A 24999-nucleotide genomic window follows, 5' to 3' on the forward strand; every position below is an offset into this window, starting at 1 on the left:
GTTTTCAAACATCAGTAAATTTTGAGTAATTTGTTTCTCTGGTACCAAAATTTGCAGGGTGACCCGATTTGTATTCTTGATTTTGAAAGAGAATGGTTGAAAGATTCTTTTTGAAAAGCTGGTCTTCCATTTTCGATGCACATACTACGTTAAATGCCCACACTGGCTGTAACTTACTGGTATGATCTGTTTTGTATGAAAATTCCAAGTTCTTGCCCTTCTCCAAACAGCATGTTGACATATCTACTATTTTTTTCTTTATTTATTTTTTTTTACAATTTTATTTACGACATAGCTACTATTTAGTTTGTCAACATAATGTCTATAGATGTAAAGTGCACTGTTACTGTTTGTATTCTTGTCAACAGTAAAATTCACCTGACAAGCTGTGGAGCTCAATGTGCTCTGCAGAGTAGAACGATAAACTACTGCTGACATTTAAAATAAAAACAGTTAAAAATATAGCTGCAAGCAGCAATGCCGGGGCCAAAGCAATCTTAAGTGGGAAAAAGAAGGCAAATGTCATCAGAGAGGGCAAAGGTCATCACAGTTACACGTCTCTTCTTTGCAACATCACAAACGTCACATCTGTCAACCAAAAATCAGAACACTAGGTTTATTGACAGGGCTCGAAAAATTTTTTAAAAATTCACTTGCCATAGGGCAAGTGAATTTTCAATGTCACTTGTCCGGAAGAAAAATTCACTTGCCCTGAATTTCAGATGATTTAAGGAGTAAATGTGTATGGTTTTATTAATGTCATTGTAAAGAAACAGTAGCTGTAACTTACTGATAAATTTGTGTCCTTATTCTGTGTATCAAAAATAATATCTTATGTAACGTATACATGCACAGTGTTTCAGCCAGCTTTTGCTACCATGGGGACACAGTGACCCATAGTAGGTCTTAAGGGGGACAAATTATATATAAATAATTTGAAATGTTAGCAAAATTAATTCTAGACTACATAAAATTAATTACAGCAAAGATAAGCAGAAAAATTAATTGGAACACATAAAATTAATTCGGCATGATTACACAAAATTAATTAAAGCATATAAAAATTAATTAAAAGAAACATACAATTAATTCGAGATGCTAGTAAATTAATTCCAGTCAACATAAAATTAATTCTAACATACTAAAATTAAAAATAGTGACAACATCACTGTTCGCTCCCATATAGTTATCAAAACAAGTCAACAATTGTATGAAACATGGACATACATATACAGACAGACTGACATACACAGACTGGCACAGAGTGATGACATTGACCCCAAGTGTGCCTTGGCCCATGGAGAGTGATAAAGATATAACAAATAGCTGAATGTAATGATAAAATAGTTAAGTATAGGCCTATACAGGCACTGACAGTGAATATGTACAGCAATTTGATTAGTTTCGTTTCCTTTTCTACTTCTGTGATAATATTTAAGACAATCAATCTGCAAGGCAGTTTATGTATTGACAAATATGTTATCTTTTACAAGCACACAGTAAACTGTTCTTGACTTTTCATTTACAATATTTGACATAGACTGAAATACATAACATGAAACCAATGTTTACACTTTGCCCATACACCAGATACATGGAGAAATTTCAACATGCAATCATCAACTCAGAAACCCTACAGGAAAAAGTAAACATTGTTTTCTTCCAGAACAGCTGGTACATCCACATCTGGAACAACTTACAAACTTAACCAATTACACAAGGATGATGACACAAGAGATAAAGATAAACTGTGGTGAACTTGACTATTCCTTTCAAATCCTTACCTAACTTGACATCTTAAACTAAAATACACTGCATGGTTAATTGTGCACAAAAATACATCGGGGTTGACCATTTGATATGGGATGGTGTCTGGAAGATCGATGAGGTACATTATTTTTTTTATCCGATCCATTGTACATTCTTTTTTCCCCACTCTCCCACCTTTTCTTTTTGTCAAACCTTCTCTGGCTGAATTTTTTATTGGCATTTGTTTGGAATTTTTTCAAAATCTGCCGGGATTTTTTTACAGCATTTCAACACCAAATACAGTTTACCATATCAAATGCTTACTAAATCACCACATTATATACTCTTAGTTCCAGTAGGTATAAAATATTACCCCCCCCCCCCAAAAAAAAAAAAATCTTAAAAATACAAAATGAAAGATATCCAAGTAAAACTGAAAGTTCCGCAAAGTTGCCCAAAAAATTCAAAATTCCGGATTTCAACTTAATTTCAATATATCTTATTAACAAAAACCCTAAGGACCGGTTTACTAAATATCAAAGCAATCAGACTGGTAAATTTTGAGAAACAAATTTTTTGACCAAAAATGAGAAAAATTGCCCCCAAAATACAAAATTGCAGATTTCATCCTAATTTTAAATATATCTAATTAACATAAACCCTAGGAACCTGTACACTAGATATCAAAGCTACCAGATCAGAAGTTTTAGGAGAAATATTTTTTTGACCAAAAAAGGCAAAAATTGCCCCCAAAATAAAAAAAAATTGCCAGTTTCAATATACCTTTAATACATTATATTGAGATTAATCTTAGATACCTGTATACCAAATACATGTATCAAAGCTATCAAATCAGCAGTTTTTGGATTAAAAATTTTTTTATCAAAAATTGGGAAAATTGCCCCAAAATTACAAATATGACAATATCAATACAATTTGTAAAAGCATGACTGAGGTCATTCTGAAGAACATGAACATTAGGTTTCATAGCAATCAGACGAGCGATTTCAGAGAACAAGATTTTTTGACTAAAAACGGAAAAAATACCCTAAAAATAAAATCATGCAAATTTCATCCCAATTTTTGCACATATAATTTAGAATACCTAAAGAAATCTGCGTACCAAGTTTCAACCAAATCTGATCAATGCTTACTGAGTTTTAGCCATTTGCAGGATTTTTCCTTTTTTCCCCTCATTTGCATATTTTTGGCACTGACATGTTCATTTGAATAAATTCACATCTCCACCCCTAGCTGCACCTGTACACCAAATACTAAGACAGTAGGTGCTACAGTTTAGGAGTTTTTGATGTTGACAGACTAACAGACATACATACATACATACATACATACATACATACACACAGACGCCATTTTGCCACCTTATACGAATACCTCCCATTTGCATATATACATATGCATATATGGGAGCGTAAAAATTGCCCCCCAAAATACTAAATTGCAGATTTCATCCTAATTTTAAATATATCTAATTAACATAAACCCTAGGAACCTGTTCACTAATTATCAAAGCTACCAGATCAGAAGTTTTAGGAGGAAAATGTTTTGACCAAAAAAGGCAAAAATTGCCCCCAAAATAAAAAAAAATTGCCAGTTTCAACATACCTTCAATACATTATATTGAGATTAATCTTAGATACCTGTATACCAAATACATGTATCAAAGCTATCAAATCAGCAGTTTTTGGATTAAAAGTTTATTTATCAAAATTTGGGAAAATTGCCCCAAAATTACAAATATGACAATATCAATACAATTTGTAAAAGCGTGACTGAGGTCATTCTGAGGAACATGAATATTAAGTTTCATAGCAATCAGACGAGCGATTTCAGAGAACAAGATTTTTTGACTAAAAACGGAAAAAATACCCTAAAAATAAAAACAGCAAATTTCATCCCAATTTTTGCACATATAATTTAGAATACCTAAAGAAATCTGCATACCAAGTTTCAACCAAATCTGATCAATGCTTACTGAGTTTAGCCATTTGCAGGATTTTTCCTTTTTTTTCCCCCTCATTTGTATATTTTTGGCACTGACATGTTCATTTGAACAAATTCACATCTCCACCCCTAGCTGCACCTGTACACCAAATACTAAGACAGTAGGTGCTACAGTTTAGGAGTTTTTGATGTGGACGGACTAACAGACATACATACATACATACACACAGACGCCATTTTGCCACCTTATACGAATACCTCCCATTTGCATATATACACATGCATATATGGGAGCGTAATAATTAAATAATAACACACGCCAGCAAGGGCAAGATCACGATTTGTTGCCCGCCCAAGGGCTGGTGCTCATGACGGTAATATTGATGATGCCCGAGCCGAAGGCGAGGGTATCATCAATATTACCGTCATGAGCACCAGCCCGAGCTAGCGTGTGTTATTAATTTTATTACACCGAACAGACACTTGTTTTCGAAACTTTGCTCAGAATGCAGTCAAGTGTCGATCGAGACTCGCCACAGTGAAACGTTCTATTTGTTGCTCGATCGCAATGCTACATGAAGTTGAATTAACGTCTAAAAACGAAGACAGTGTTGTTCAAGATTTTCTCATTTAATGTACTAAACGTCGTCGTGAACTTCAGGTCGAGCTAATTTCTTGAACCTTTTCAAAAGCCATTGCTTTACAGAAAATAGCAAGCAAATTTACGCGATGATGTGGTACGCGCAGAAAGTATACGCGCGGTATTCCAGAACGTGGTAGCGGGCTATATCACTGCACGCGACAGGGCTATATCAGCGCACGCGACAGGGCTATATCACCTTAGCCATGTTCTATCACTTTTTGTTCTATATCACGTGAGTGAGGCTCAGCCAATCACAGTACCTGAATTATACGTGAGGTGTAATAAAACATAATTTTGACCAAAACGGGCCCCCATACGAATGACGCTGTTGCGTAGCGATTGACACTTTGGATATTTTTGTGTCCCGACAGTTGCTGGATTTGTGTCGGCGGAATTCCGGCGTGATGCAATTTGGTAATGGCAGTCTTTCTTACGCTGTGATTTACCTTTTTCCCAGTGATTCCCGCTTTCTCTGCCATGGTCGTCAGCACAGTAGCAAGTTTGTTCTGTCCCATCGGCTATTTTGTGTACCATACTTGGCTCTTGGGGTTGTAATTTATTGACAGATAGAATGGGCTTGACTCGCAACACATCTCCGCGGGTCGACGATCTCTGAATACCTTGTACGTTGTGACGGGACAAGTGTCCGGCTTTGTCGGGGTTGCGAAGATCTTGGGGCTGAATTGCCGGATCGCCCCAATCTGTCTGTGCCGTGTTTTAGTTTCGCGTTCATTAAATTCGAGGTATTCAGATCCATTCGGCGTTGCTTTGAGCGTGATGTCACCCCATGCTAGTTGACGATTTTCCTGTCCACCCCGAAAGCCAAGTATTTTTGTGTTGTTTATTAAACCACACCGCGTAAAACAGGGACTCAGGATTGTTTCGTCCAACTATGCCTTTCTCCACAAAGATCGCTTCCTCCTCGCTGGTCAGGGCATCTGCTGTATTAGGTTTGTTTCCCATGCCTAGTTTCTTCAGTTGAGAATGTTTTGTGGCCAGACATTTGCGCGATCTTTTAAACTCGTCATCTCTGATTATAGAGTGTCCGTAATTATTCTCCTGGAGAAACCGATCTATCCCACGTTGGTAGCCAGTCAGTGTGTCCGGCTCGTATTCGCGACCATCACTCTGTCTCGTACCCAGGAAATAGCCTGCTATTGCTAAATACGAATCGAGATCGGTTGGTTGAATTTCAAGGAGTGGTCAATGCTCGTTCGGTTTCATTGCCTTCAGCCACAGTGAGAACTGTTTGACGGCAGTGTTGGTACTTCTGATGGTATTTTTCTTTCTCTGCATGGCGACAAATTCTTCCTCCTCATCAAGTGAGAATTCGGCATAGCGTGGATGTTGTTGTTTTTGTTGTTGATGGCATGTCCAGGGTGGTAATTGCTGGAAAATTTCGTCTTCAGATAGAGAATCGGCAAGAGCTAAAAATTCGCTGAGGTCACTGTCGAACGACATCTTGGCAAATGACAACAGATCAGGTTGTTTCCCGCACAAAATGACAACAGAAGAGGCACATTTCATTTGATCGTGATTATTTATTTTGGGGATTGGGAAAATAAATGGCAACGACAAAACACTTGTTTATTTTTGAGCTTAACTGTTCGAAAATTACCCACAAAACGTACCGCGCGTTAATTTTGCAAACGGAAATAAATTGTTTACGAACGGTCACTCAACACCACACTACAGTCTAAACAGTACGCGTGCGTCACTTTTGAGCGGCAAAGCGAGCCGGTCGGGCGGGCGGGAGATCTCGTGATTCCCGTTCTTTGTTTCGAGAAATATATTTTTATTCAGTTTAATATGATAACCTCTAAACAGCCTTTTTCAAAAAATGTTTCCAACGAGGTACATCAAAATTAAGGGTTTTTTATCGTATCCTACAATTAAAAAAATTGAATGGATAGAAAATGGCGAGTTTGTTTTGATTGAAAGTCGCCATCTTTGAAATAGTTCCGGCGCGCTCAAACTGATGACGTTTACCTTCCCATGTCAGGCCTGACATTTTACGGTAAACGTCACAAGTGTAAAAGATATTTTCCATGTCATATGATAAAATTCAAAATAATGCTTAAACTTTTGTTTCAAAAAGCACCTTTTCATCTTGTGGATTTACATGGTTACTGATTAGTGATTTATCGACACTTCAGCCAAAACTCCTAAAATTTTCAAAAATGTCCACGATTATGCAAGACTTTCAGATATTATAATATTCCGATGTCTAGTCATTTGGTTAATAATCATTAAGTATGACATAATTGTGGACTACGCAGTGAGGTGGTGATAAAAATGACATGTAAGAATATATTTTTGACCTCTACAACTTTTGTTTTCAGAAAGCAGACAGAGCATGAGTGTACATTTTCTTGAAAATCTAACTCATTCACTTTCTTTTCATCTTAATATTTTGAAAGCTATTTAATTACTGAAAACTTCGATATGTCCATAAACTCATGCAAATTTGCATAAAATTCATATATGATAAAACATGCAAATTTGCATAAAACCCATATACGGTACAACTCATGCAAATTTGCATAAAATCCATATATGGTAAAACTCATCCAAATTTGCAATAAAATCCATATATAATAAAACAGGCATGTCAGTTGTATTTGCTCACAGAACATCAGCACCGGTAGTTCTATACAGGAATAGTGGCGTACTTGTTTTAGCAAGTCCATTTCAGTGAAACTCTGTGATTACTGTTAGAAATACGGGTATCAGAATTCCTTTAATCAATTGTCATTTTCTTATCCTCTTCAACAGTCTAGTGTTCTCTCCACATTCTTCCTTGTTCCATCAAGACAAAGTCAAAATCAACTCATGATCCATTTTACGATATTGTTTCTGCAGCAAGATCAGAGGGTCCAAATCCTTTCGGAAGGAGCTCACTTGATGTTTCCATTTCATACGACTTATCGGGTTTTGTCTGATATATACTGATATGTTTACCAAACTATTAAAATAGAAAAGACACATTGTTTTCAAATTAATATGTACGTGCAAGCAATTGTAGATTGCGAGCTCCAAAGACTTCACCATTGCATCATTAACCATTTGAGTGCAAAAGTCAATTTTTGTTGCCTTTGTAAAATATAACCCAGTCAATTTTTTTCCCCAGATTTTTGCCAAAGTTTTGTTGAAAAACTAGGCAATGACATGCAATGTCAATTTGGTCCAAAATTATCAAAAAAAACCGATGAAAAATTCATAAGATTCAGTAAAATGTTACACTGGAACTAAATCAATAAATATAAGACACTACAAGACACGGATGAGCATTGATACATTTTAAAAGGTGGCAAAAATTCCATTTACATGATACAGAATGTCCACGATTCACTTGATTTGTGATGCACACAAATCTTAAAACTGGTTTAAAGTACTGGTAGTTTACAGTTCAGAACAAGCCAATGGATTTCACAGGGCCTAAAGCTATAACTTTTGACGATTTTTTTTGCTTTTTTTTTTCTCAAATTCAACCAGTTTTCATGTAAGTTCTTAGCTCCAAAAGCATGTTGAGATACACAGTATTCAGTTTGTCAACTCAACCTGTACATGTGTAAACTGAATTGTTATTGTTGACAAGGGAACGCTAGTCCAAGACTAGAATTTAATAATGGGGGACTTTACATATACAGCTGCTGTATTGACAAGCTGAGCAGAAGGCATTTCATGATCAAAAGTTGAAGGTACTGGCCCCGCATGGTACAGGCTGACACACATGGGTGAGCAAATAAATGCTGACTGTATTTGCTCTACAACTGTGCATCTATGGGAGATTTCCAGACTTGTTGGATCAATGGCTTTTGAATTACCCTTCAGTCAGCCGTATCTTGCATGTCAACTCTTGAGACAAAGAGATAACTCTTGGAGTAATGGACAGTTGAATTAGATTACCCGGTAGTAATCAACGAGACACCATCATTGAGGCAGAATGCACCTTGAGGATAACAATTCAGAAACTTTCACTTCTACAATTCTTTTCTGATCTACCACTTATGGGGGCTCATTTTAAAGCTCTTAATGTAAGAAAAATTCAAATTGTCTCATCTTTTTGAAAATTGAAAATTCTATTTTTCTCCGTATAATTATTACAGGGATGGTGGCCATTATAGTTTTCAAACATCAGTAAATTTTGAGTAATTTATTCCTCTGGTACCAAAATTTGCAGGGTGACCCGATTTGTATTCTTGATTTTGAAAGAGAATGGTTGAAACATTCTTTTTGAAAAGCTGGTCTTTCATTTTCGATGCGCATACTACGTCAAATGCCCACACTGGGTGTAACTTACCAGTATGATCTGTTTTGTATGAAAATTCCAAGTTCTTGTCCTTCTCCAAACAGCATGTTGACATATCTACTATTTTTTTTTCTTTATTTATTTTTTTTACAATTTTTATTTACGACATAGCTTCTATTTAGTTTGTCAACATAATGTCTATAAATGTAAAGTGCACTGTTACTGTTTGTATTCTTGTCAACCGTAAAATTCACCTGACAAGCTGTGGAGCTCAATGTGCTCTGCAGAGTAGAACGATAAACTACTGCTGACATTTAAAATAAAAACAGTCAAAAATATAGCTGCAAGCAGCAATGCCGGGGCCAAAGCAATCTTAAGTGGGGAAAAAGAAGGCAAATGTCATCAGAGAGGGCAAAGGTCATCACAGTTACACGTCTTTTTTGCAACATCACAAACATCACATCTGTCAACCAAAAATCAGAACACTAGGTTTATTGGCAGGGCTCGAAAATTTTTTTAAAAATTCACTTCCCATAGGGCAAGTGAATTTTCAATTTCACTTGTCCGGAAGAAAAATTCACTTGCCCTGAATTTCAGATGATTTAAGGAGTAAATGTGTATGGTTTTATTAATATCATTGTAAAGAAACAGTAGCTGTAACTTACTGATAAATTTGTGTCCTTATTCTGTGTATCAAAAATAATATCTTATATGTAACGTATACATGCACAGTGTTTCAGCCAGCTTTTGCTAGCATGGGGACACAGTGACCCATAGTAGGTCTTAATGGGGACAAATTAAATTTTGGGGGACATGCAATGTATTTCAATAAAACAACATCGGTACATTGCCATTGTGTGTCATCATGACCTGGTACCTTTTGTTAAATAGGCAAGTCAGTTCGGTGCACTTGGGTAAGTATATAATAGGCCACCAGTGTTGTTTCAAATTGTGCCCATGTGAAACTTTCAGTATCATTTAGTTTACTGCTACCACGTGGTATGTGCATAAACTGCAGGGTTCCCCTAAGTCACCAAAATGATTAGCCAACTCATTAGCTAAATCAAAAATCTTGTAGCCACTTTCAGCAACTTTTAAACAGTTTATGATCTCAAGTGCAGCAACAGCTTTCTCGGCATTCAGGAGTTCCTAATTTTACAAATCAAGATGTTTTGTATGTTGTTCATGATAGTTTTTATATTAAAGAAATAGTTGTTTAGTTTTTATTACATTAATTATCTGTGTTTTTTATGACATTGAAGGGATTGAAATACTTTTTCATTTCTAGTGGTAAACTTTTGCCACAAGAAATAATTAGGTGGCATTCTAAAAATCAGGTAGCAATGTGAAGTGTATATTACCACAGAATACAGAATACTTCTGCAGCATGAGTCAGTGTTCACAGTATGACAACTTATCATACATATACACTACAAGCTCCTTGTGTGGTTTTGTTAGCCACACACATACAAATTTTCCATGCAGAAGAAAGCATTCGGTAGCATAGTGATAGTGTAGATACAAGTATTGTGGTGTTGTGTCATAGTTGTGATCAAGCAGGCTCAATAGCATCTTCAGCATAAGTATTTTTCTTGAGACAAAAAGGGTCAGGTCAAAATCCTTTAAAACAAGACACAATGATATTGTTCAATTCATTTCCCAATGTTTTAAAGAGTAATAATAGTTTTAATGATAATGATAACATTGTAGCCCAGGAACATTTTCATTTGATATTTTGATATCATCAAGAAATGTCTGGTGATGTTCACTATTACATCATTAAACTGGAGGAATCTGCAGAAATATTAATGTGATGATTTTAAATGGATATGCTTACTGCAACTACTGTTGACAATTTCCCTCCCATAACTGTTAATAAAATTTAATTTAAAACGGACAGTCAAGCTATATGCAATTAAATTGGAAAGCACCAAGAAATTACTATTTATCATAAGATTGTACCTATTAGACCTCCCTAGGTGGTTTCTTTTGAACCATAATTGTGTACTTAAGGGGTCTTTATTCATGACATCACACAAGATGACCCAGATTTGACCTTTCAGAAAACCTCAAGTTTTTCTCCTTTTCTCTTGTATTCTGACTCTGTTTGTGAAAGTTTCCTTTGAAATAATGGTTTTTACTATCAAACTGAGTAATTGCAGGCCAAATTTTGATTCAGGCAAAGTAGATAAAACTTTGACTAAAAAGGACGACAGGTACGCGGGACTCACAGAGGCAAAGCCAAGCCTCAGTGTATTCATGGTCGTTATACGTCCATGATGTATTGTAGCATGGTCCGTCCATGAGGGACTGAGAGGGACCTGATTGCAGTATCGAACAGCTACAATGTTTGCTTCAAGTACCAGGGAATTTGTAACTTTGTAGAAAGGAGAGTAAAGTGTTTCAATACATTGTAACTTTGTAGGAAGGAGGGTAAATTGTTTCAACACCTTACAACATTTTATTGTAAGCTGTAGTTTTCTGTTGAGGAGGCATCGTGACATGATTTCATGAGAAGAAAAAAACATAAGAGCGTGCAAAGACGTTAATATTTTGCCATTTTGTAACCAAGCAGAACAGAGCTATTTTATCGGCCGGCCATATCGAAAGCAGTACACTCAAAGAACTAGAGAGTGGCCTTATTGAAATTCACTTGTCTGTCGGGCTGGGAGAATGTTGTTTTCACTTGCCCGGACTCAAAATTCACTTGTCACGGGCGTCGGGCGGCGAGAATTTTCAAGCCCTGTATTGGCTAGCTCAAAATTAGATATGTGCATAATTAATGAGGTACTGCATGTGGCATCATAAGGTCTAAAATCGTACCAAATATGAAGGGCGTAGCACTTTTGGTTACTGAGTTATGGACAAATATGAATATTTGAGGTCAAAGGTCACCGAGGTCACGTGACATTTTGTCAAAAAAATTGTATTGCTAAGTTATCCCTATATACCAAAAATCTGACCTCTAGCTCTATTGGCTCGCTCAGAATTAGATATGCACATAATTAATGTGGTACAATATGTGGCGTCATAAGGTGTCCCATCATACCATATATGAAGGCTCTAGGCACTTGTGGTTACTGAGTTATGGACAAATATGTATATTTGAGGTCAAAGGTCACCGAGGTCACATGACATTTTGTCAAAAAAATTGTATTGCTAAGTTATCCCTATATACCAAAAATCAGACCTCTAGCTCTATTGGCTCGCTCAAAATTAGATATGCACATTATTAATAAGGTACAATATGTGGCGTCATAAGGTGTCCAATCATACCATATATGAAGGGTTTAGCACTTGTGGTTACTGATTATGGACAAATATGTATATTTGAGGTCAAAGGTCACCGAGGTCATGTGACATTTTGTCAAAATATCTGAGATATCTGCGTGAACGGTTGGACTCACAGATTGACGAACGGACGGACATGACCCAATCTATGGAGAAGTGACTTATACATGGGAGTCTATGGAGGTGTAAACTAAAAAGTCCTCTAACACGGCCAAATTTGATTGCATTGTGAAACAAATCAACGTGCATATGTATGGGGTAGGGTACAATCCTTGTGCAAAGTTTGAAAGAAATTGACTTAGGCATGTCTGAGATATCTGCGTGAACAGACGGACGCACGCACACACGCACGCACGCACGGACGGATGCATGCACGCACCAACATGACCAAACCTTTAAGTCCCCCTGGACGGTGTCTGCGGGGACTACATATGCTGAATCGGGTCAAAGATGAATGACATTATAGTGGAATCGGTGTGTTGATTCTGGAAAAGAAGATATTTAAAGATAAAATCACGATTTTTGCAAACTCCAATATGGCGGCCAAACCACGTGACCAATCCAAACACCTTTCGCAAACTTGAAAGAGACCACACTTAAGATGTTACATGTCAAAGTTCAGTCAAATCGGTGTGTTGGTTCTGGAGAAGAAGATTTTTAAAGATTAAATCAAGATTTTTGCAAAATCCAATATGGCGGCCAAGGTCACGTGACCGCTAAGATTTTTATTGATCAATTATAAAGGGCAAAAGGCAAGCATGCCACACACCAAATGTGAAGATGATTTGCCCTGTGGTTTTGGAGTAGTAGTGATTTAGAAATTTTCATGAAATCCAATATGGCCGCCAGGTCACGTGACTAATTAAAAATTCAAGGGTTAGGTGCACACCTTCTCATTGGCCCTGATCAATGTGCCAAGTTTGATAAGTGTACGTGCAGCGGTTTTCCTGATCTAGGCTGGCAAAGAATTGACGGAAGAAGAAGAAGAAGAAAGGAAGAATTAAAGCTGCAAGCAGCGTTGGCGGGGCCCAAGCGGTTAACATGGTTGAAAGTTCTTGCACTAATGATATTATGTGTAAAATTCGAGCTTGGAAAAGTAGGATTTTGAACATCATCTCATAGTTACTATACATTTCACTTGGAATTGCATGTTTTATGGAAAATCCAATATGGCGGCCAAAGTCACGTGACCGCATGCGATTTTATTTACAAAATCTCAAGACCTTAGGTCATGCTTGCTATGTAAAAAAATTCAAATTGACCAGACCCCTAGATCATCAGGAGAAGCCGTTTTTAGGTTTTTGGAAAATCCAATATGGCCACCAGGTCACGTGACCAATAAAAAATTCAAGGGTCAGGTGCATCACTTCTCATTGGCCCCCATCATTGTACCAAGTTTGAAATGTTTAGCATAGGCGTTATTCAAGTCACGTGACCTCAGTGACCTTTGACCTCAAATATACATATTTGTCCATAACTCAGTAACCAAAATTGACACAAGAAGAAAGAAAAATTCCAACGAAACCAATAGGTGCCCAAGCTTGGGCTTGGGCACCTAAATATTGAACTCCAGTAAAACCAATAGGGGCCCAGCCGGTAAGCTTTGACCCCTAAAGTAAAGCTGCAAGCAGCCTTGGTGGGGCCCAAGCGGTTAACATGGTTTAAAGTTCTTGCACTTATTATATTATATGCAAAATTAAAGCCTCGAAAAGTAGGATTTTGAGCATCATCTCATGGTTATTGTATGTTTCACTGGTAATTGCATGTTTTATGCAAAATTCAACATCGCTGCCAAAGTACTTCACCGATCCAATTGCCTATCAGAAACAATTAAGTGCTCAGATATGAGTAAAATGTCATTTTATCGGTGTGTCGGTTCTTGAGAAGAAGAGCTTTAAATAGTAAATTGTGATTTTCGCAAAATCCAAGATGGCGGCCAAACGACGAGACCAATTGAACTGCCTTTTGCAATCTTGAAAGAGGTCATACTTTAGATGAAACGAGTAAAATTTCAGTTTAATCGGTGTGTTGGTTCTGGAGAAGAAAATTTTTAAAGATTAAAGTGCGATTTTCACAAAATCCAAGATGGCGGCCAAACCATGTGACCGATGAGGATGGCTTTCGCAAACTTGAAAGAGATTATACTTAAGATGACAGGACTTAAATTTTAGTTCAATCGGTGTGTTGGTTCTGGAGAAGAAGATTTTTAAAGATTAAAGTGCTATTTTCTCAAAATCCAAAATGGCGGCCAAACCATGTGACCAATCCATATGCCTTTCGCAATCTTGAAATAGATCACACTAAGGATGATGTTAGTAAAATTTCATCTAAATCGGAGTGTTAGTTCTGGAGAAGAAGATTTTTGAAGATTAAATTGGCCAATTTTTAAAACCTTAAACATGCTTGCTATGTAAAAAATTTCAAACTGACTAGACCCCTAGGTCAGCAGAAAAAGGCATTTTTAAGTTTTTGGTAAATCCAATATGGCCGCCAGGTCACGTGACCAATCAAAATTTTAAGGATAATATGCACTAGTACCCATTAGCACCTATTAGCCCTGTAAGTTTGAGAAGTTAAGTGGTTCCTGAGATCAAGAGGGGCAAAAAAAGTGGCGGAAGAAGAGGAAGAAGAAAGGAAGAATTAAAGCTGCAAGCAGCGTTGACGGGGCCCCAGCGATTAACATGGTTGAAAGTTCTTGTACTAATGATATTATGTGTAAAATTCGAGCTTGGAAAAGTAGGATTTTGAACATCATCTCATGGTTACTGTATGTTTCACTGGTAATTGCATGTTATATGCAAAATCCAATATGGCTGCCAAAGTACTGAACTGATCCAATTGCCTATCAGAAACAATAAAAGTGCTCAGATATGAGTAAAATGTCATTTAATTGGTGTGTTGGTTCTTGAGAAGAAGAGCTTTAAATAGTAAATTGCGATTTTCGTAAAATCCAAGATGGCAGCCAAACCACGAGACCGATTGAACTGCCTTTTGCAATCTTGAAAGAGGTCATACTTAAGATGATACGAGTAAAATTTCAGTTCAATCGGTGTGTTGGTTCTGGAGAAGAAAATTTTTAAAGATTAAAGTGCGATTTCCACAAAATCCAAGATGGCGGCCAAACCATGTGACCGATCAGGATGGCTTTCGCAAACTTGAAAGAGATTATACTTAAGATGACAGGAATTAAATTTTAGTTTAATCGGTGTGTTTGTTCTGGAGAAGAAGATTTTTAAAGATTAAAGTGCGATTTTCACAAAATCCAAGATGGCGGCCAAACCACGTGACCGATCAAAATGCCTTTTACAAACTTAAAAGAGATCAGCCTAAGGATGACATGAGTAAAATTTCAGCTCAATCGGTGTGTTAGTTCTGGAGAAGAAGATTTTTGAAGATTAAATTGGTAGTTTTTGAAAATCCAATATGGCGGCCAAATCACGTGACCGATCCAAATGTCTTGAGCAAACTTGAAAGAGACCACTCTTAGGATGACATGAGTAAAATTTCAGCTCAATCAGTGTGTTAGTTCTGGAGAAGAGGATTTTTGAAGATTAAATTGGTAGTTTTCGAAAATCCAATATGGCGGCCAAATCACGTGACCAATCCAAATGTCTTTCGCAAACTTGAAAGAAATCACACTTAAGATGTTACATGTCGAATTTCAGTCGAATCGGTGTGTTGGTTCTGGAGAAGAAGATTTTTAAAGATTAAATCACGATTTTCTCAAAATCCAATATGGCAGCCAAACCACGAGACCGATCAAAACGCCTTTCGCAAACTTGAAAGAGATCACACTTAAGATATTACATGTCAAATTTCAGTTGAATCGGTGTGTTGGTTCTGGAGAAGAAGATTTTTAAAGACTAAATCACGATTTTCTCAAAATCCAATATGGCGGCCAAACCACGTGACCGATCAAAACGCCGTTCGCAAACTTGAAAGAGATGACTCTAAGGATGACATGAGCAAAATTTCAGCTCAATCGGTGTGTTGGTTCTGGAGAAGAAGATTTTTAAAGATTAAATTGGTATTTTTCGAAAATCCAATATGGCGGCCAAGGTCACGTGACCGCACGCGATTTTCTTTGCCAATTCTTAAGACCTTAGGTCATGCTTGCTATATAAAAAATTCAAACTGACTTGACCCCTAGGTCAGCAAGAAAAGCCATTTTTAGTTTTTCGGAAAATCCAATATGGCCACCAGGTCACATGACCAATCAAAATTTTAAGGATAATATGCAAGAGAACCCATATTAGCACTGCAAGTTTGAGAAGTTTATGTCTTGCGGTTTCTGAGATCAAGAGTGACAAAAAAAGGGACAGTAGAAGAAGAAGATGAGGAAGAAGAAGAAGAATACTGAAGTCCAGTAAAACCAATAGGGGCCCAGCAGGTAGGCTTGGGCCCCTAATTAAAGCTGCAAGCAGCATTGGCGGGGCGCAAGGGGTTGCCCTGGTTTAAAGTTTTTATGCATGCTATGTCCAAAATCAAATATGGTGGCAAATCAAATGTCTTTGGCAAACTTGAAAGAGATCACTTTACGGATGACATGAGTAAAATTTCAGCTCAATGGGTGTTTTAGTTTTGGAGAAGAGTATTTTTGGAAAATCCAATATGGCGGCCAAATCACGTGACCGATCTAAAGGTCTTTTGCAAACTTGAAAGAGATCACTCTAAGGAAGACATGAGTAAAATCTCAGCTCAATTGGTGTTTTAGTTCTGGAGAGGAAGATTTTTGACGAATAAATTGGTATTTTTGGAAAATCCAATTTGGCAGCCAAATCATGTGACCGATCCAAATGTTTTTTGCAAACTTAAAAGAGATCACTCTAAGGATGACATGAGTAAAATTTCAGCTCAATCGGAGTTTTAGTTCTGCTGTTCTGGAGAAGAAGATTTTGTGGAGATTAAATGTGTATTTTTCTAAAATCCATATGGCGGCCAAACCACGTGACCGATCCCAATCTCTTTTACAAACTTGAAAGAAGTCACTATAAGGATGACATGAATAAAATGTCAGCTCAATCGGTGTTTTAGTTTTGGAGAAGAAAATTTTTCAAGATTAAATTATTATTTTTTTAAAATCCAAGATGGCGGCCAAATCACGTGACCGATCCAAATGTCTTTTGCAAACTTGAAAGAAATCAGTCTAAGGATGATATGAGTAAAATTTCAGTTCAATCGGTGCATTGGTTCTGGAGATGAAGATTTTTAAAGATTAAATTTGTATTTTTCGAAAATCCAATATGGCGGCCAAATCACATCACCGATCCAAATATCTTTTGCAAACTTAAAAGAGATCACTCTAAGTATGATATGAGTAAAATTTCAGTTCAATCGGTGTGTTGGTTCTGGAGTAGAAGATTTTTAAAGATTAATTTGGTATTTTTCGAAAATCCAATATGGCGGCCAAATCACGTGACCAATCCAAATTACTTTTGCAAACTTGAAAGGAGTCACTCTTAGGTTGATGTGAGTAAAATTTCAGTTCAATCGGTGTGTTGGTTCTGGAGAAGAAGATTTTTAGAGATTAAATTGGTATTTTTCGAAAATCCAATATGGCGGCCAAGGTCACGTGACCGCATGCGATTTTATTTGCAAATTCTTAAGACCTTAGGCCTTGCTTGCTTTACAAAAAATTTCAATTCGACTAGACCCCTGGGTATTCTGGAGAAGCTGTTTTTAGGTTTTTGGAAAATCCAATATGGCCGCCAGGTTACGTGACCAATCGAAATTTATAGGGTCAGGTGCACGAGTACTAAGTGACCCTTTAGCCCTGCAAGTTTGAGAAGTTTCCGTTCAGCCGTTTAAGAGATCTAGGTCGACAAAGAAATGGCAAAAGAAGAAGAGGAAGAAGAGGAGGAAATGGAAATAGTAGAACTCGAGCAATAACAATAGGGGCCCAGCCGGTCGTCTTGGGCCCCTAAATAGTAGAATTTGAGCAATGCCAAAAGGGGCCCAGCCGGTCGGCTTGGGCCCCTAAAGAAGAAGTGGAAATAGTAGAACTCGAGCAATAACAATAGGGGCCCAGCCGGTCGGCTTGGGCCCCTAAGAAGAATATTGAACTCCTGTAAAACCAATAGGGGCTCAGCCGGTAGGCTTGGGCCCCTAAAAATCATCTTAAGTTGTGGCTATTGGCAGTTCTCTATCATAAAATTCATTTTATTGCAAAATTGCAAATTCACAGATCTAAGTCAGAATTGGCAGTGTAACACATCAAACTTGATTTGGGTACTTTTGACACAGCATCAAGATAGAATATTGCCGGAGACACAAACACTTTGATACCACAGATACTGCACCATTGGGCACAAAATAGAAAGAAATGACAAAAAGTACATATAACTGGCAGTCACATTTGCAGTGTGATGTAATTGAACAAATGGTCAGTTTTATACTGGACACATCACAGACAGCTCTATAATGAATAAAGGTCTTGAATGCAGGATATGCTGTTTTAAAGAAAATGAGAAATGGCACTCACCTCAAATATGAACTGTCTACACATGCCACATGGTCTAATAAATTGATTTTTCATGTCACTGAAAGTGAAACGAAATGGAAAAAGACATCATTCAAAATTAGAGAGTTAACATTCTGGCCGATGTTACCGCTGTAAGGTAGAATAGGCTTGGGGACAGATATTTTCACTGTCGAACTTTTTCAGTACTTTTTGGGTCTACAACTTGTGAGGGCATATTAAGAAGCTCATGGAGTAAATAAGTTTCCGTAAGCTTATTTTTGTGAAAACTGAACATTTACTTCCCCCTCCCCAAGAGTTAAAGAATCCATGATGACTGCAACGCAGTTGCTGTTTTCCTCTGTCAGAATCTCTCCTATGGGGTGTTCGTGTACTCCGTCTATTGCGCCAATTCTGAAAAATGCGCACGTCTGATGAAATTTGCCACTATTTCAGTCTGGAACCTCATTTCCGTTTTTTGGCCTTCATACATACTCCATCTAGCCTAGGTTCATTTTTAAAGCTGCAGTGTGCAAAACTGGTCATTTAAATGACAATGGCCTCCAGCGGAGATCATTACGTCACTGGTGTCCCTTTGAAAGTAAATCAGTCAAAATGATCGTCTCATAATTGCTGAAATTACAGTGACAAAAAACAAGCCAGAGAACTTGCTATAATTGGGCAAATGAATATTAATGAGCAACACCCATGTAATCATCAGCCAATCATGAGAGGACCATTTTGACTAACTAACTTACAAAGGGACGCCAGTTACATCATGGTCTCACGACATCAAAGCCCTTCGCTTACAAGTTTGACACAGCTTTCAATGCAGGTCAGAGTTCATATAGAAACAACAAACAAACAAACATGCAAACTAATTAAAAATGATTACCTGGAAATGACAAGTGCCTTGATATTGTGATGGCCTTCTGATATGGCCTTGACAATGGCAGTTCTTTCAGCACATATAGCTAAACCATAGGAAGCATTTTCTACGTTACATCCTAAGATAATGCAAGTAGCAAGAGCAAGTACAATTGAATTGTAGACCAGGTGATTTCATTTTTTTGCTTCATATATAAGAGTTAGGAAAACATGAGAACTGTGAACTGTGCAATTGGTATTCATAACATACTGCTTCACAGATACACAGTAAGAGCCTTGTTATCAAAAATGTCAAATGTCATGTGACAAGTCATGTGACATCCTAATCATGTGATATTCATAAGATTGTCATCTTTGGATCAGACTTGCTGTGGGTGTTTTGACAAATTATTCACTCTTGTAAAATCATCACAATAAAATTGTTACTTTCATAAAAACTCAAATAATGTTCAGAAAATTCTATACAATGCAAGACCCGAGGTACATGAATATTCTACATTGATTTAGGGTCATTAGCATAGAATTTCAATACCGAAACAATGCTCATGAATGTAATCTGCATATTTGAATATCATAATACCTCGCATCTTGCACTAATAGGAAAATTCAATGTACTTAGAACTCTTGTCAAATAAATTTTTGTTTTACAAGGTCAGGAGTCATTCATTAACAGTAGTAAATGGACATTTGGCAAAACAAACTTGATATCAGTATCTTTTAAAATTATTTTGGATATTTTTTTTCACACAAACTATTCATGTTGTTCTGCACATTGCAACATGCTACCATTATGAAACCTAATAAATCATCAGATTTTTACTTCTCCCTTCATTGTTAATATATGGATAAAATTTGATGAAATAATTTACGCTACAAACCAGAAATTATGTCAACAGCATATTAATATGTATGTAACTTTGCAAGGTGCATATAGAACTTTAATGACTGACCACTGAACATATTTCAGTGAGCAAAACAATATAATTTCTAATTTGAAACAAAAATAAACATTGTAATTTGATGAGATAGAGACTTTGTCCTTTGGACAATTTATGAAACAAGAAATGTTTTTCATATTTAATAATTTAATAATTTTCATGAACAAAATAAATTATTGAGCTTATCGTCATCTCACCTGTGAACACAGATCCATCCTCTGTAATCAAGGCACAACCAACTCTAAATTTACTGTACGGACAATATGCCTTCTCTTTAGCTTCCTGGCTGTCCAGAATAAGCTTATTTATCTTGTCTGCAACGGGCAAAAACAAATTTATCTATCACATAGTAAAACCAGATTTTTCTCAAATTTATCTGTTATGCACAGAATCTGACAGCATAACTGTATTTGGCTGATAATATTATCTAGACTAATGACAGGAACAGATGTTGCTGGATTAAATATTTGTAAGAAAATAAATATGCAAATTATGACATGGTGACAGCGCCAAGCAAAATATCAGGTTAACATTGAACATGGTATCATTGAGAGTCATACGAAAATGTCTGAATTTCACTGAATATTTCTTGATAATCTTTATTTTGTATTTCCACAAAACTTTCAAATCTCTGCTCTGCAGATTTGGTTTAGGGCGAGCACCTTATGGTTCTACTGCACCACATCCCTGTATATGTTATTTGGTGGTCTTTTCTGCCACGTAGTTCAATTATAATTGTTCAACAATAAACATCTGCCACACAACTGCATCTTTGCCAGTATGTACATACATGCCGCCCTTTGCTCTCCAGCTCTGAGACACGTTTATCAACAATGTGGTCTAAAATGGGGGATATAAATTTCACTGTAACCAGGGTCTGAAATGGGGTATGATTTAATCCAGCTACATTAAGTTGAAGTCAAAAATATGTTCTTTCACCAAAATTTTGCTTTTTCCATAAACGTTTTCAACAAATCATGTCTTGGCCAGCAGCAATGGACTTGGAGTTGGCTTTGTTTTCGCCAAAGCCCAGCAAGTGCTCACTTTTTGCTCAAGAACTATTTGCATATTTCAATGATATGACCTTTGACCGGGGTCAAACCTCATGGAGGTCTAGCATGGGGTCTTAAGGGGCTGTGGATAATTAAAATACGCATACGGTAAACACAACTTCTGTATTGGGGGGGGAAGGTGGTTTGGCTGCATTTCGATTACAATGTGCAAAAATCGCACGACATTTTCCTATTGCAACATCTTGCCACACATTTGTCTGTATCACAAACTATGGCTACATAGTTTGGCATGTACCTGGCCACCGGCGCTACAACACCAGTATTCTTTTGGCATACATGTGAGTCAGTGCACGAGTAAAATAACATAACAATCATTTTGGATACACCATTTTACACACCATAATTATCCACGGGGTCCAGACACTTTGCACCAAAACCAGTTCGCCCCACACAACTTTGTCCAAAAACCATTTCATACCAAAACCACCTCGTCCCAAGTACTACCTCGTCCAACGCCACTTTGCACAAAGTACAACCTCGTACTAAAACCACTTCGCCTAATGTATACTACCATCAAATCGTCCTAAAATAATGATGCGACGACGTATCCTAACATTGTTTTTACCACAGGTGCTCCTTAGCTTTGTAGTCTGCTAAGTAGATCGATTTTCGGATCGATCTATTGATCCCGTAGTCGATATGCCCGCCACTGCAACCTAAATACTCACAAGGTGTGCAACACAGTCACTCAAAAAACACACCACCCGATTTGTAAACTGGCCGTGCGCTCGCACAAAACATTCAGAACTGCACTCCCATATACCTAGTTGGATCACAAATTTAACCATCTCCTCTAAAATCACGCCGATGAATGTGTTACTCGCGTCATCTTGAAGAAATTGGCCGCGTTTTGAGACCAAGCGAGGTGAAATGTGGCCTGCAGAACGATTCTACCATATGACGTCATTTTTTCCACTGCTATACTACACCAGTGACGTGTCGCCATGACCTATGTTTTGGCCGTTGATTAGCCAATCAGTAGTGGAATAAATTACATCATATGGTAGAATCGTTCTGCAGGCCACATTTCACCGCGCTTGGTCTCCAAAACACGGCCAATTTCTTCAAGATGACGCGAGCAACACATTTATCAGCGTGATTTTTGAGGAGATGGTTAAATTTGTGATCCAACTAGGTATATGGGAGTGCAGTTCTGAATGTTTTGTGCGAGCACACGGCCAGTTTACAAATCGGGTGGTGTGTTTTTTTAGTGACTGTGTTGCACACCTTATGAGTATTTAGGTTGCAGTGGCGGGCATATCGACTACGGGATCAATAGATCGATCCGAAAATCGATCTACTTAGCAGACTACCCAGCTAAGGAGCGCCTGTGGTTTTTACCTGCAACTTGGAAGCATTAATGTGTCAGGACACTTTGGCCACCACGAACCATTTATTATTGCATGAAACTATAAACTGTAGAATTAGAAAAAAGGAACATGCAAACTACTCAATGCTACAGCTCGGGTGCCTTGCGCGGAATTGCACAATGTCATTTTCTCGAAATGTGTACAATTTCAAGATTTCAGTCCTGGGATGATAGAAAAAGGTAATGAAAACTTCGATGGCAGTATATAGTTGGTTATTTTCAGCTTTACAGGTTGGCGATAAGTTTGGGGCAAAGTGGCATTGTTTTGTGGCAAAATGGTTTGGGGCGACGTGACTTTTGGGGCGAAGTGGTTTTGGTACGAGGTTGATTTGGTGCAAAGTGGTTTTGGTGCGAAATGGTATGGACGAGATGGTATGGTGCGAAGTGATTTTGGTGCGAAGTGTCTGGGAACCCAATCCACTGCCCCTAACATAACAAGATTTTAGGTCAAAATTGAGGGGTTCCCAGACACTTCGCACCACTTCGCACCAAAACAACCTCGTACCAAAACCTCTTCGCCCCAAAGACGAGTTGACGGAACTATACTTTAGTGAAGTGGTTTCAGTACGAGGTGGTACTTAGGGCGAAGTGGCGTAGGACAAGGTAACACTTGGGACGAGGTGGTTTTGGTGCGAAATGGTTTTGGGACGAAGTTGTGTGGGGCCAAGTGGTTTTGGTGCGAAGTGTCTGGGCCCCAATTGAGCTACGGGGGGGGGGGGGGGGTTTAAATAGGTTTGTTTACGTGTGGCCACAACAACCTACCATTTCTCTAAACAGGTACCCCCACCAAAAATAGGCTCAGGAAAATGACCAAATTGACAACTCCATAAACCATGGATTGAGCTACTGTCGATGATTATAAGTTGTTCTACTTGGTCAAGTTCTTCTTCTCTATACTGTGAGTTGAGCACTGTATTGCGTGTCAATGGTGATAAGCGCTGATTACTGGGCTGAGTGATGACAAGTGGGATGTCACTTGGATGTCATGCTAAGGTTCTTATTTCGTTTACTCGTATGAGTTGCCCACTATCAGTTACAACTTTTTTGGTCATCTTCAATATCATTTTAGACTGTGCTTTCCGCGATAGCATCGGTGACTGTCTGTGGATATAGTACTTCACTGTCGCTTATGTCCGCCTCCACATGTCCGGCGTAGATAGCGACTGTTGATTGTCGGGAGCTGACATAAATAAGTCTTCGACGGGTGCTGGCACCGCTGGCACTGCCTCATCTGACAAATTATCATTGCTGACGCAGGCATAGTCCCCGGCACAGTTGCTTGTTGGGGTTCGATACTTGACCAAGGCACAGTAAGTGAGGCTACCCACAATTCCCTTTGATTTGTGTGCTCAGACATTATTTGCTAAAGGCTTCTTCAATTTTATCAGTTTCTGAACAATTTAAAACTTAGAATTTAATTTAAGGATTATTGGTTAAAACTGTGTTCCAAAATTATTGATTATGTTTAAAATTCAGGAGTAAATTGAATGAGAAGTCGATGTTTTGAGGTGCTAAACATTGCACACTTGTCATGGTAAAGTTATCAGCAACTAAGATGGTCTCATCATACCACCTGTCAGACATGCAAATTTCCTTTGTTACAAACATTTAAAAAATCAATACCCTTTCTTATGCTAACACAGATGCAACTTATTCCCTTAGTTTCCTTGACAATATTGTGTATGGCTCTCAAAAATCTATGTCGACAAAATCACAAAATTGCTATCTCCTCTGCGGAAAAGGGGTTGATCTTCTCAATATTCACAGTGAGAAATTAGAGAATTATGATCATCCAAACTATGGTCCCAGAATTTTAATATATGGGCCGAGCTGTTCTGTGTACAGAAGAAATGTGCTTCAGTTCAGTGAGTGATCTCCGTGTGTACGGATCATGGAGAATTGTGGGTAGCCTCACTTGCAAGGCCGCCGCGCTGGCGCGCTGTATGCAGAGGCCTTGACGACTGTCGACGCAGCGCAGGCACAGGCTTTAGCAAAACAGGATGTACACTATCACAGTCCTTGCTCAACTGAAACGTGGAAGTTCGTTCAGCTCCATGGTTTGACGATAAAAGAAACCAAAGACGAAAGGACAAAACTTGTGATGATCTTGTACTGCCTTTTCACGTTTTTTTTTGGATAAAATGAACTATCGCTATCCACCTTACCTTGATCCATGATATGTGAATTATAGGCGCTGCAGGGTCCGTCTGTATACAATGAGGAACCCTTCTTTACTATGACACGCTTCTTTACAGATTGGCAATCGATCTTCTGAGTGTATGTATGTGTCTGATCGATTAACCATATTAGGAGTTGTGCTATTTGCATAAAAATTTGCATGTATTAATATGTAGAACACACCAGATCCAATAAA

General features: G+C 37.8%; 1 protein-coding gene across 2 annotated transcripts; it reads right to left on the reverse strand.

Annotated features, from left to right (window-relative positions):
• Nucleotides 1-3787: 3787 nt before the first annotated feature.
• On the reverse strand, nucleotides 3788-24930 carry LOC139137708 (cytidine deaminase-like). Of its 2 annotated transcripts, none has more exons than XM_070705944.1 (5): nucleotides 24791-24929; nucleotides 20381-20497; nucleotides 19253-19364; nucleotides 18382-18439; nucleotides 3788-7322 (listed from the first exon to the last, which is right to left on the reverse strand). In XM_070705944.1, the coding sequence occupies exons 1-5, from the start codon at nucleotides 24798-24800 to the stop codon at nucleotides 7200-7202; spliced, it is 420 nt and encodes a 139-aa protein (XP_070562045.1). In that variant the 5' UTR covers nucleotides 24801-24929; the 3' UTR covers nucleotides 3788-7199. The 2 variants fall into 2 exon arrangements, with proteins under 2 accessions (XP_070562045.1, XP_070562046.1); XM_070705945.1 differs by lacking the exon at nucleotides 3788-7322 and adding an exon at nucleotides 7368-12385 and having other exon boundaries at nucleotides 24791-24930.
• Nucleotides 24931-24999: the final 69 nt, after the last annotated feature.

The sequence above is a fragment of the Ptychodera flava genome, chromosome 7 (genome assembly GCF_041260155.1).
Source record: "Ptychodera flava strain L36383 chromosome 7, AS_Pfla_20210202, whole genome shotgun sequence".
NCBI lineage: Eukaryota > Metazoa > Hemichordata > Enteropneusta > Ptychoderidae > Ptychodera > Ptychodera flava.